This window comes from Venustampulla echinocandica (genome assembly GCF_003357145.1).
Source record: "Venustampulla echinocandica strain BP 5553 chromosome Unknown scaffold_1, whole genome shotgun sequence".
NCBI lineage: Eukaryota > Fungi > Ascomycota > Leotiomycetes > Helotiales > Pleuroascaceae > Venustampulla > Venustampulla echinocandica.
Window position 1 is genome coordinate 1,873,319 of NW_022474206.1, and position 13,501 is coordinate 1,886,819.

The window sequence follows — 13,501 nt, forward strand, 5'->3', positions numbered from 1 at the left end:
GAATACCTTGAGGGGGCGTGGTTCTAGAATGACACTAGCATTGCGAAGTCTAGTTTGGCTAGGTATCCTAGGTAGGTCAAAGAGCATATCCCACAGACTCATTCCTAACTAAAATGATTCGTAAATGTGGGTGCTTCAGTACGTTCTTACTTGTAGGAGTAGACTCGAATCCGGGGTGGAAAGTCTTATATACTCCTACCCCTGCCGGTGCCAAACCCCGCGAAAGAGACGTCGCGTCGCGTCCACCTCCAATTCTTGACCTCAAACACTCAGGTCATTGTGCCTGCTACCCAGCAAGCACAACCACTATCACAGCCATAGCCACAGCCATGTCGAGGATACATGAACATGGACTACGAATCTATCCACGGCCCAGGCATCTCTAACTTTTCCTCGTCCTCCCCGCGTAAGACCCCCGTTGACCCCTCTTACTCCCTCCTCAATCTGACCCGAGCTCGCTCTATTAGATCGCATGCCCACCGTCTCAGCAGCCCAGGCTCTCCAAGACCTCAAAGAATCCCCCTCGCGATGCATATCCACAGGGCTGCCCCTTCTTGACCGCGCGCTTCAGAATAAACCCCAGTTGGTCCGGGGAAACGAGTCGGAACCCGTCGCTGGCGGGATATCCAGAGGGAAGGTCACCGAGATCTATGGCCCCCCAGGCGTGGGTAAAACTGCACTTGGGTGAGCAGTGCCCCGAGAAAACTACCTAGGACCTCTGCTAAAATAGGGTCCTAGTATTCAGTTGGCCATCAGCGCATTAACTGCTGGCGAGGGCGTGGTCTGGGTAGGTAGGTCACACTGCTCTTATGTTCTTAATACCTTGATATGCCGCTGTAGGCTGGTGGAAGGGTTATCTTTGCTTGAAGTTCCATCCTGGAATAAACCCAAAACATAGACTACAGTTTATATTTTCAACTCGTGGGCGTTCAAGCCCCAGAGTCTGCCATGCTCCAAAGTCGGGCCTCTTTGGCCTACTCTCTCTTGTCACAACCGCCCGTTGGGGAGGCATTAGACGTTTCAAGGCCTATCTCTTTAATACTAACATGTCTATGGCGTAGATGCTTCACATCCTATACCAGCTCTTCGATTTGCTCAGATGCTAGATTCTCCTCGTCAAGCTCGGGCTGAATTAAAAACATGCTCCCCGTCAGCACCTTCCCCCTCGTCAGATCTTCTAGAGAATTTAGTCCATTTCTCAACGCCAACGCTTGCACATCTCCTCGCTTTATTTTGTCGTTCAACAACAGACCATCCACGGCCCAATACCAGTCTTATTGTTATTGACTCCTTCTCTACGCTCATCAGTACTGCATTTCCCCGCCCAGTAAATGCCGCAGCAGGACCTAAAACTCCACACGGTAAATTGCACCCCTACGCATTTTCATAACGTGAAGTTGATTTCGCTAACTTTCACTAGCACCAAATCCATCCGCGCGCAAGTTCCCCATTCTTCAGCACTTGCTCAATACTCTCCAGAAGCTCGCCGCTACTAGGAACATTGCTATAGTCATCTGTTCACGATGCGTTACCAAAATGCGCCCCGGCATAGGAGCTGTCCTGGTTCCAGCTATCAACTCAACAACTTGGGACCATGGCCTTGGTTGTAGGGTTGGTCTGTTTCGAGATTGGGGTTGGATTGACGACGAGGGTAAGCCAATCAACGACGTGAGATTAGCTGAAGTCATTAAGGCGGAGGGTGTGACACTTCATAATAAGAAGGTGTGGCTGGTGGGGTTTTCCGTGGATGAGGTATGTCAAGCCTGGTTTGCACTCGATTATCGTGCGATGGGGCAGTAGTTGTGGCACAAAGTATGAGTAATTAACCAAAAGTATCCGTTAGGCTGGATTAATTCCATTGCCGCTCCCTACGATTTCTGCCCTCGAATCAAATCATCAACCATTATCTACGGCATTAAACAAGCCTATTGTCACAAAGCTTCCCCAGAAACGCAAATTCTCAACAGCCGATCTCGAAGTCCCTGATAGCGAAGGTGATGATGACGAAGACTACGGATGGGCCGAAGAGGACGAGGATGATATTCCACCCATGCCGCCCCAGTGGCAAGGAAGTGAGGACATCTTGATACCCGCCCCGGGAGAATTGGAGGCGGATGATGGAGACGAGGAACAGAACTCGGAACAGGAAGTTGACGAAGGCCATGGGCCGGTAGTTGGTTTAACAGAGATAGAAGACAGCGAGGACGAACTCGCCCTTTGACCAATATACTGCAACCAGTTGCTGTCCCAAGTTGCAATAGCTTGTCTACCTAGTGGGTATGTAGCTAGGTAGGTAGTCATGCACATGTGAAGCTCCAGGGTATTTTAAAGCATGGATGCAACACTATCATTCTTCTGAAATTATAAAGAGGAAGTAAGCAAGTCTCATTGTCATCTCGCGACTCTTCCATTTCATTTATTGAGAGCAGGAAGCCAATCACTATAACCTCTTCGTTGTGTTTTGAATTTCTACTCCGTATGCTATAGGCCGAGCCAGCTGGGCTGCGGGAACCCGGTTGGTTTAGTGTTCAGGTCCTAAGCGAGCCCCTTGCGCGATGATCTCATTCTTCTTTGCCATCCCATCAAATATGGGGAATTCTACTTTTATACGCCAGCAACAACGCCAAATGATCGCCAATGGGAATATAGAATGGAGTAACACTAAATTTCCTTGATCATTTGTCAATGTCAACATTCCCCGCTTAAAAGCTCGAGCCGGCTATGACGTATATGCTCACAACCCATTTTATATGTCAATACCAACACAAGGACGTCGCGATGCCTCATCTTCTACATCACAACTCAGCTCCTGTTGGTGCTATTTTGCTACTGCGTTCAATTAAATTCCACCTTCACTTGAGAGCGGTGCTGCATAATGCCAACCACAACCACAGACCCGGCTTCCGTCGCCGGGCCACCACCACCGCGCCTAGAACAAGAACGAATCGTCGACAAGCCCAAAGTCGTCGAGTCCGTGCCAGAAGAAGCTCCTACAGAGAGTCATGAACTCGCCAACGCAGATCATGATCAAAAGGGCGCTGCACAGCTGGATCATGGCCAGACCGAAGTGCGCGATCTGGGATGGAGTGAGGATCCTGTCGATGTGCCGAAACCCCTCGTCGGAGGTTTGTCTAATGACGAGTTATGGACCCTAATAAGACGTTTTAATAAGGTAAGGAAGGGCCTCATCAGCTCATTTATAGATTGCCTTGATATAGCGCAGGAAGAAATTGACTTGAAAACAGCAAATGTACCACGTTAAACAACTTCCCGAACCACCACTTGGGGGCCTCGATCTTAATATCGCCGATCAGGAGGAGTTTTCTCCAGATAAACTACGAGCAAGTATGGAGCGGTTATATATGACAGTTGTAGTAGGCATGGTCGGGTTCTACAAACATGTTGCAAGGATTCGATCATGGCGAGAGCGTAACCGTACTATTGCCTTCGCAACCGTCTATTTTACGGCATGGGCCGTCGACTTTCTCGTTCCGGTCATCACAGCTTTCATCATGCTGTTAATTGTCTATTCGCCCGCGAGGGATTATTGTTTTCCGCCTGCACCTATAGCTTTGATCGACTCTACTACCGGGGGAGTGAAGAAGCCGCCTGCGGGTGTTCTAGGAAGCGACAACAGTCTCACTGGCGCGCCCGAGAAGCATCCCGGAGAAGCTGTCGAGCAAGAAGCAAGTAACTTTGTCGACGGTTTTGCCTCAATAGCGATCAGCAGCGCGGCGGGAAAGCATCCCCAGGGCGATCCTCATCCTGATGAGGAGGAAAAAAGTAGTCTTGAAAAAGCGGCTCCAGACCCAACTAACGTAGCTATGAATGCTGCAGATGCAAAGGCCAAGAGTGCCGGCGATCAACCCAATGCGGCACATGATAAAACCAAGGAGCCAGTATCTGCTGTCATGTGGTCAAAAGCAAGACCTGTTATGCACGTACTATCCGGCATTGCTGATGGCTGGGAGCGCTTTGGAAATGCCCTATCACCTACTCCACCTTTCCCCAAGGAAAAGCCGCGGATTAAGCTTGCTTCCGTCCTGTTACCTGTCTTCCTGGCCTCGATGTTCACCAGCTCATATTTGTTTATGAAGATAAATTGGTTCTTCTTCGGATTCGGTCTCTTTGGCGACCCAGTGATCTGGCGTGGCTTGTCGTACCTCAATAGAGAGTTTCCTAACTGGACAAAGCTACTTGAAATTAAAAACAACGTACTCAAGGGTGTACCTACAAATGCACAGCTCGCTATTACTCTACTCCGAATCGGAGAAGCGAATAAAGCACCTCTTCCACCGCCGCCATATTCTGGTCCTCCGCCACCAGATGCCGCGCATAAGACCGCTGGCGAGAACCTCGAGCATCTAGGTAAGTATCCAAGTACGAACTTTAGAAGATATTTCCAATACTCACTTAACTTTATGGAAGATGCGTCAGACGCCGAGGTAGCTGATGCTATCCATCCCGACCCGACCACCTCCACAAAAGCCGACGAGGATGCTGCAAAACCGAAGAAGAAACATGGCCACCGCATCATCGCTGCCATGAAGCAAGCCACAAAAGGCGGCGTCCAGACCATCTTAGGAACCGACCGCCTAAAGGCAGCGGCGGGAGCGGAACCTTCCAAGAATCGCCTTGGTGTCTTGAGGTCAGGCCCCCCAACCGATTCTGGGCCGATCGACTTCCCATCCAGGTTCCGGGGGAAGAAGGGACATGCGTATATCACAACGACAGCGACAAGTCCTGCCCTAAGCTGGACAACGGAAAAGGAGGATATTGATCCTATTTGGTCGGTTGCTGTCGCCGATATCAAGGTTCGTAGATTTCCCGTCATTTCATATTTTCTCCCTTGTCTGGTCCACCTCCTCTCTTCTTTTTCTTGACCCACTTGCTAACCCTCTTGTACCAAAAAGGAAATAAAAAAGGTAGGCGGTTTCGGCTGGAAGGCGAAACTTGTCGTGGGATGGGCAACGTCGCGAGAGATCGCAGATGGACTTATCATAACTGATAAAGATGGGAATGAGAAGCATCTCACTGCTATTGCACTAAGAGACGAGCTGTTTAATCGCTTGGTTTCAATGGGTGGTCAAATGTGGGAGTCTTGGTGATTTCGCAGCCCTATGTTATGTTATATACCTAGTATATTGGGGTGTAAAATTATACTTACAGTAGGGATTTTTTATTGAGCGAAGTTATACCCTTATATACGCAGGGCTAGAGGTTCGAGTTGCTGTATATCATAATGAACGAAAATTATAACTCCCATTAGTATTATTTGCGTGTTTGCTTGTTTCAAGTAAGAATAGTCTATGTCTATAATCGTAGCATCATTGACGGCATGATGCACGTACCAGCTATTGTCGAGGCCATCTGCTGGTTGTCGAGAGTCCCAAGGGCATCATCGGTGGATTATCGATGCCCTGGTGATGGTATCTCTCGTGGACCACCAGGCTAAAATCTAGTCTGGCCATACTTGTTGTTCCTCGTAATTTGGTAAATAACCCCAATCAGAGGATCGGTTGGGGTTGTCCTTTCAGGCGTCCTAGTTTGAGATGTTCCAGAGAGTGTCAGATGAATACACGCTGAGATCTGTCTGAGATACCACTCGCAATTCCCTAAATACAGCCAAACCATCCTGAGACTTTGACAATTGGTGCCCACCCAAGAGATCTACATCGCCAAATTATGAAGTCGACCTCCGCTCTTCCTCACACTCCAATAAGCAGTAGGAATTATAAATTCACATACAACTTCATGTTGTTTGTCATGCCAGACCTTCAGTGTCATAAGTCAACGACGGAAGTGTGTCGAGGTTGGGCATTCGGGGCACTCTTACCCTATAATCCGAAAAATAAATGAAGTACTATATTAATTAGGATATAAGGCCATCTAAATTCCAACTCAAAGTAAAATAGTTCACGAGGTCTAAGAAACAGTGGACTCTATATTGTTATATATCTTAAATCTCGCAAATATTCGGCTTTAGTTAAAGGGTTATATGGCCCCCCACCCACATAGTTAAAAGTTATGTAGGGGGCCGCCAATATTAAAGTAAATTCTAAAGGCCGATTGGCATCAAGGAGTAATCTCCTGATGCAGAAGAAATGGCACAAGTCACATATTGAGCACAGAATCACTTTAAACTGGTCTGCTAGATGCATCCGACTTCTGGGAAACAATAACAATTCTTAGCCCAATATCCATATCTCGCACCTGCAAACTTCCCTTATCCCCACCTCAGGTATTAGGCACCGGTGACCTGGTGGCTGGGTAGGTGTCGGGGGGGCTCGCCAACGGGTGTGGGTTATCCCACTGTAGTATCTTGCCTATGGCAAGGTAGTGCATGTATTGCTTGCTAACCCCAATGTTTGCATAAATTCATCAAGCTAGCTGAAATCGCATAGGCAGAGCAGAGTTAAGTTATTCTCTGAGAAATGGAGATCACCGTCAAATCACGCAAAGTTATGTCTATCCAAAACGACAGATGGAGTGCGAGGATTGCAATGGTATTATATATTAGATTCATGGGGCCTCTAGAAGTTAGACGACCCCGGAAAGACTGAAGGTCCGGAGTAGAGAATGACTTTCTTCCCCTTGGTCGTTCAACGTCCTGTGACTCGTATGGGGGCATCGACAAGTGACAAAATACGCGAGACTAATTGGCGCGGTTGTAAGCTACCTAGGGAACCTGATGTTGAGCATAGTTAAACTACATGATAACAGTACCCCCTGGGAGTAAAGTTCTGTGGAGTACCGCAGCATATAAGAATGTATTGCCTTAAAACCTAGAGTTGGGCCTGTGTTCTTTCAAATTTCATATCTTCGACCCCATAAAAATTCTTAATAAGAGCAAACCAATAGCACATATCTGTTCATCACATCTTCGGGCGACATAAAGCCGGGCGATTTGCACTGTCGGAGTAATTTAGGCCACCGTGGACCAATACATATTCCGTAGACGCGGGCCAACGAGCATCGAGTTCATAGCTTACGAGGCTGAGACATACATATCTTCGACAACTTTGGCACTCGATAATTACAATAGCATTCAAAAAGGCTAAGGGATGTACCCCACCTTTGGGGCTTTGTACTCTGTATAGCTATGGCTGCTCACCGTGTACGGAATAGGTATATGATGAACGCCTTTTGGCCTTCGATTTCCCAATATTGATTTGCCGAAATAAGCCGAGACCCCTACCCTGATGTAACAGACTGAAGCTCCATCTCAACTTGCCCTAGTTTAATAGTCGGCGTAGTCTCGGGTTCACATCGGGTCATCGAACATTTTTAAAGCGGAGAAGAAAGAAAAAATATCTGCGCAAAATATCCATCAAACTACCTCTTTAGTCTCTTGCTTGGTCATCGACTATTGCACTAGTTTTAGTCTCCTAGATAAACAACCCCCTTCCTCCAGAGCCAGGGAATAAAGCCGCCTTATCCGTGTTTAAATGACGTGAGCCACAGCGGTTGCCCTGACGTTAGCTGATGATCAGATCTGCGCCTATTATCCCTTGGCCCGCTAGAATGTTGATAGGTGGTGCCACTGGGCCTTTCTTGGGAAGCTAGGAAGGTGCAAAAATGTGGAGCAAAGGGAAAGACCTTTTTTGATGGGCGGGCTTAGAGCATTTTCTTGAAAAGCGGAGCACATCGGGGCCCCAGGTGACAGGACGATATCGGAATTTAGCAACTCCCGCAAGCGGAGGGCAAAAGCAAGAGAATGTGACCAAGAGGAACAAGCAATTTGAGATGCTATTGTACAGGGAAGAAAGGGTTAGCCTCGAACAAAAGCAAGAGGTCGACAAGGTGGGCGTAGAAAGTGGATAGTGGAAAGACGGAAATTATTTGTCTATCTATTGTGCCCCACGGTGGGGGTTGAGGAGAAAGGGCTCTTGTACTGTACATGACGTTGGCTATGTATTGATATATCCACTCTTTTGTCAACACCCTGGAGTGGAAAAGACACCGTGTAAGGTACAGTCCATACGGAGGAAGGTAGACAAGGGCAATAATAATAATAATGGGGAGGGATAGCTCGCAATACGACGGAGCGAAGATGGGAAATGTCCGCGATAGTAGGCATCTTGCCAGCTCCTCTTCTCAAGTCGGGAGTCGGCATTTTGGTGGAGCCGTAAATGCGTGTCCGCATGGGGAACTGCCCAGATGGGCAGTTGAATCTGGAGAGGTTCGAAAACGGGAACATCCTGGGGGTTGTAGATTTTAAAAGTATGTTGCGAATAAACTGCTACGTACCAGCTGCCAGGAAGGATGCTGCGAATGCACACCTCCCAGGCTGTACGAAATACAACGGATTGCAAAGCACGTGGGCGGTGTGCACGTGCGAGAGATCCCGCTTTCGGACCCAGCCTGGGTACGTACCTCTTTATGTAATCGGGCATCAATGACTTCGTATTCTTGAATATCACGGACTTTGATTGATGCACGGCATTGCTTGCTGCAACCGCAAAACCCCCTTTGGATCCACGCCAACCCACGGGGCATCATATCTCACGCCATGGCATGCGGAAATAGCAGGATGAGGTGATAAGGTGAGGTGAGCCTCGTCTCAGCAGATTGCAATTTGGAGGCCCCATCTAACCCACGTGCTGGTTGAATATACATGTCCTGTACCCACGATAACGGAACGCACTGATCTGCCGGCTCAATTGCGTTGCCAGGTCGCGCGCGTCAGCTCGCCCCATGGTTGGGATGGAAGGCGTCATTCTGGAGTCTGAACACCCCCACGCCTGGGCTCAACAAAGTTGTAAGTTGTTGGTCATTATTATATTATTGTGTGAAGCCGCAGAGCAAAAAGCAATTCTCCGTACGCGGATGCCGTGGAACCTGCTCCGCGACCTCTGCGACGACATGTCCGTGACCGCCAAGTACGAAATACGAAGCATCGCAGCCTCGCAGCATTGCTCTCAAGTCATCCGGGTGGTTTTGTTTTGCGGGGACTGGAGCCACTGGACCGCTGGCCGTTGGCCCCGCGGCTCTTGCTAGTCTTGAGCTGAGCCGTTCCGTGCAGATAAAAATACTTACTTCGACATCCTTGCTGGGAGATCGAGAAAAGGCAGGATGGATGCTGAGTTCCCTTGGGGCACGGCACTGCGCATTTGCCGCGTATCCTCTTCTATTTACCCAAGGCACAAATGGGGCTACAGTATCATACGGTGGTGTTATCACTGCTTCGGACTGCGCAGATTACTATTCCGGACGGCGGATTCAATATCTCTTGAGCAGATCCCCACCCCCACGCCCAACATGGGGTCCATCTACGATCAGAGCCCTCTCCGCATTCGGGATCTGTGATGGGAGGGATCATGGGACCATGGGACGAGCCGCGACTTGCCCCTTTTCCGTGCATGTTCTCCTGGCGCAGAGCAGCCTCGACTGTTGACGCCGCAGAATCTGGAATAATCACCAGCCTTCCAGCATTTAGGCTTATTCAGGCTTATCAATTCCTCCAAGCGCTCGTCGCATTGGTGTTCCAGCTGGTGGAAGGCGCCTTATCACTGCGGGGAGCTCCAGCGGGACCAGAGGGGCCCTGTATAACCAGCAGCCTGCTGAGTATCATGGAGTAGGTCCGGCAAAGGTGACCGTAACCAGAACTGCAGAGTACAGAACAGAACAGTGTAGCTAGGAGCTGAAGACAAGCAGCTATCTTTGGGGACTGTGCGTTGGTGCTCAGGGCCTTGGGCTTTGGGCAGGCGTGCTGGAACCCAGACAGTGCAGCTGACTTGAGGCTGATCAATTTGTCTGCGAGTCCGTGGCATTGTCACCCTTCGGCTTCCATTCTCATGTTGCTGTTCACCATGGATTTGCAAGTGCAGGTGACCTGTTGGGAACGATGTTCAGGCCAGGAAAGAAGAGAGAATTCTTTGAGAAGAGTGCTGACTGGTCAAGCCGGAATATTTTGGCCCTGCAACCATAGGCCAACAACCTATTTGTGGGCGTCCCACGCGGATGTGATGAGGGTATTCGAGGCATAAAGGTCAGCCCTGGTACAGGTACGGAGTAATTCCAGCCAGGTGGTTACCCGGATTTTCGGACCAAAATGTACGTGTATAATAAGCCTATGAGGAATAATGACACGCCCAGTGGTGCCTTTCTCAAATGCCGAACAAATACTGCTTTATTGCAAGGAGCACTTGGCAAACCGCCGCTCAGCCAATGCCAACATTCAAACCCGAATCATGCACGGTGCAGGTGGGATTCGGACAGTATCCTACGGTCTCTACCCCATCAAGGTGCCGCTGAGGTTATCTGGGGGAGACACTGTGACCCTAGCTGAAATCTTATAGATCCACTACTTCGTGCCTCGTATAAGTGACGGTTTAACTGAGGCTGGCAACTGGAGTCTGACTCTGGGCCGCTGCTGTCAGCGACTGGTGGAAACCGAACATTATTATCCGCACGCAATAATACGGAGGTGCTTCGTACGAGAAAAGGGGTAACCGATACGAAACCCCCTTTTTGTCTAGCACCAACATCAATCCGCCCCCTTGCGGAGCATCCTTTGTTCCTCTGTCTCTCCGCTCTCCCGCCGTTCCGCCGCCTTTCCGCGGCTCCGCCATTCCTCTGCAGCGCCTGCCTCGGTGTCCTGACTCCCTGGGACCAAGTCGTGACTAGCCGCACGGTCGTGAGCACATTGACTGGCCGGCCAGAAGGCCCGGTTGCCATTTGGGGAAAGCCGACCGTCCTTCTACCTCGTCTTGGCCATTCCTGTCTCCTCCAAATCCCCGAGCGGAAATCTCCACCTTTCTCCGGAGTGTTGGTGAAGGAACCACTCTGTGCAAGATCTTTCTAGAAGCATGAAAGAAGACCCCGTTTTGGCCTTGCTCTACAAGGTCATTGCCTCCATATGTTTCTTGGCATATCCTCATCCACATGCCTTCTCCATGTCGCATGAAAGATGTTGTTGATAGATTTCGGCCAGCTTCTTTTTCGGTGAGGTGTTGTGGAGAATACGAAGGGCACATGAAGGAAACTCGAGGTGTGCACTGGCAACTGGCAATATCATTCATGCCATAACTTACTTCCTCCTCGGTTTAACCGCGGCATTTCATGTTTTCTCGAATTCTGAACTTATGCGACGGATCCATCAAGGACAGATTACCGAATCTAGATTTTGACGATTGCACGCACATGCTTTTCATGGACCACATTTCCTACTCTCCAATAGCCCTAGAGAACCCTACCACGTTTTTCTTAATGCCCCACTATGCCCCCATTGTCCACTAGTTTCACCAAGTCCCGAGACCCGTTTATCCACTCTTAAAAATACATATAAAAAAAACTCTCTTCTTTGCCCCAATTTCTCCAAGCTAAATCTCCGAAGGTCGTACGGAGGACTCGTGGCATCATCGATTCACCGCCCATATCGGCCTGGCCGCGGACCGAGGAAGCGCTGACTGAGCGGTTTGCGAGCTTCCAAGGATTGCAATGGCTGGACCCGACGTTTGGTTTCACAAGAAATCCGCATTTTTTGGAGTTTATTTTGGAATTGCCCTTGCTGCGGTTCACGGGTTTGGATTTTCTAGCCCGGACATATCTCGAAAAATTTAACATCTCTCGAAACGCAATCGGCCCTACGGACCACAGAACTGTAATGGAACTTTCTTAGACTCAAAAAGTGGAGACTTCCCCAACTTTGTTGTCGTCATCGGCCTCGGTGGCTTGGAAGCTTAGTAGACCGTGATTATGGGGAAGAAGGTTTTTTTAGGCCCACGAGTCAGAACTTGCGACTCCGTACGAAGGAGGGACGCCGAAAAGGACCCGGGACGGAGGGCGCGTGGCATTATCTCACGAGGAGTTCGGATTATTTAGATAAAGAAGTACAAGTACTCGTACTATGACAGTGTAGAAGTTGGAGCTAAAATTCGACAGCCGATCCACTTGACCAAGGCTCAATGCTTATCAAGGCAACAGCATTCCCAGACCGCGAAAATAATTGTAGTCTTGGCAGCTTCCAAGGAAGAACAATGAGGGTACAATTACAAGAAGTGTGAGCTGGAAGTTGCGAATTTGCGAATTTGGAACAGAGGAACAGAACAACATCGTCGCATCTCACATACGGAGTACAATGAAGCAATAAACGACCCCAGCCCAGCGCTGCGAATCGATCTCCGATGCCGTCATTTTGCGGCTTCTCACGCACGTTCCAAGGTATTATTATCTGGACACTCGATCCATGACGGCCTTGTGAAGTTCAGCGCTCTTGTCGTCGGTGCCAATCTCTTATCTGGACTAGACTGTCTAGACATCCACGAGTTCGGCTTGGCCGTATCATGCTCAAGGCCCACGGTATCCAGTAACTCGAATAGGGAAGTCCCTCTGACTAGACCCCGGATTTTCTGGTTTTGATAGGTAGGACAGACGTTCGATCCTCCGGGTATACGAGATAAGGGAGAAAAGATTGACCGACACACGTCCGGGACCATTCATGTGGAGACCGTCAGTGCCCTTGGCATGGATCGATTCTCACCGACTGTCGAGTTTCTTGCACGGATGAGACAAAAGAGAATCAAGGTCTCAATAAAAGAGCCAAGGACGATGAGATGAATAGTTGTACTCTCCTCCAAGAAGGCGCCGAGCCGGCAACGGCAAGAAGCCCCACGAAGCGCCTCCGGACCGTCAATAATGTCAACAATAATAACATTGTCGGAGAAGCTCCGAGGGCCCTCAAGAGTCCACACCTACAGCGCCTTCTCCGCAGTAGTACCTACTCCAGGTTATTCTCGGGTCAAAATAGTATGATGTGATTTGAGCTTCGGCATAGCAGCCAGTACCCCTAACAGGGGCGAGCAAGAGGAACGTTGCATGTCCCCGGTACGATATGATCTGGGGTACATGTACGAAGCACGGCGTAGCTACGCTGCCCCCACGAAATCCACGAGATTTCAATATTGTCCGACCAGCGTTGGCATGCTACAGTACTCCGTACATGGCTATGGGATGTTTCAGGGGGAAACTTGCTGCCAGCTTGGTCTGACCCCCTCCCCCCCCAAGCTGCCAATCAATCATACCCTCAGTCCCTCCACGTGCGTTGCCGGAAACGTCCGACTCCAAATATAACAGCTTCTCCACGGCAAAGCTTCCTCTTGAAGAAGAAGCTGCTGATGTCATGTCATCTTCACAAGATAACTTTACATGTCCTCCGACAACTCGTGCCTGTGATTTTCGCGTTTTATGCTTTATGTGACTGACACGTGTACGTAGTACAGAGAACGGAACGGCATTCATTTTGCACCGGAAAGATCTCCAATGATCAGCTACGCCACTTTCTCCCCCCAATAATATTCCCCGTGTTTATTTCTGCGGATGCCCCGGCTGTCGAGCCGGAAGTCACCCCGACGTTCTTGACGTGAGAGGGTTTCCTTTTTTTTTTTGTGATTCGGCTACTGTGTCAGTCAACAAGGTTGTAGCTCGCATAATAGCGATCCATTGACGAGATTGGGAATCATGGATCCGTAGGTAGGGAGGTGTTTGTGTCTGGGCCTGC

General features: G+C 49.4%; 2 protein-coding genes across 2 annotated transcripts; both read left to right on the forward strand.

The window, feature by feature from the left end:
- Nucleotides 1-348: 348 nt before the first annotated feature.
- BP5553_03160 (uncharacterized protein) lies at nucleotides 349-2,221 on the forward strand (the record flags this gene model as incomplete). The annotated part of the gene is made up of 6 exons (XM_032011783.1): nucleotides 349-406; nucleotides 468-684; nucleotides 739-791; nucleotides 1,062-1,361; nucleotides 1,421-1,752; nucleotides 1,844-2,221. The coding sequence occupies 6 exons, from the start codon at nucleotides 349-351 to the stop codon at nucleotides 2,219-2,221; spliced, it is 1,338 nt and encodes a 445-aa protein (XP_031871476.1).
- A 654-nt stretch (nucleotides 2,222-2,875) lies between these two features.
- On the forward strand, nucleotides 2,876-5,108 carry BP5553_03161 (Uncharacterized protein; the record flags this gene model as incomplete). The annotated part of the gene is made up of 4 exons (XM_032011784.1): nucleotides 2,876-3,172; nucleotides 3,246-4,368; nucleotides 4,429-4,814; nucleotides 4,914-5,108. 4 exons carry the CDS (start codon nucleotides 2,876-2,878, stop codon nucleotides 5,106-5,108), a joined length of 2,001 nt encoding a protein of 666 aa, XP_031871477.1.
- Between the last annotated feature and the right edge of the window lie 8,393 nt (nucleotides 5,109-13,501).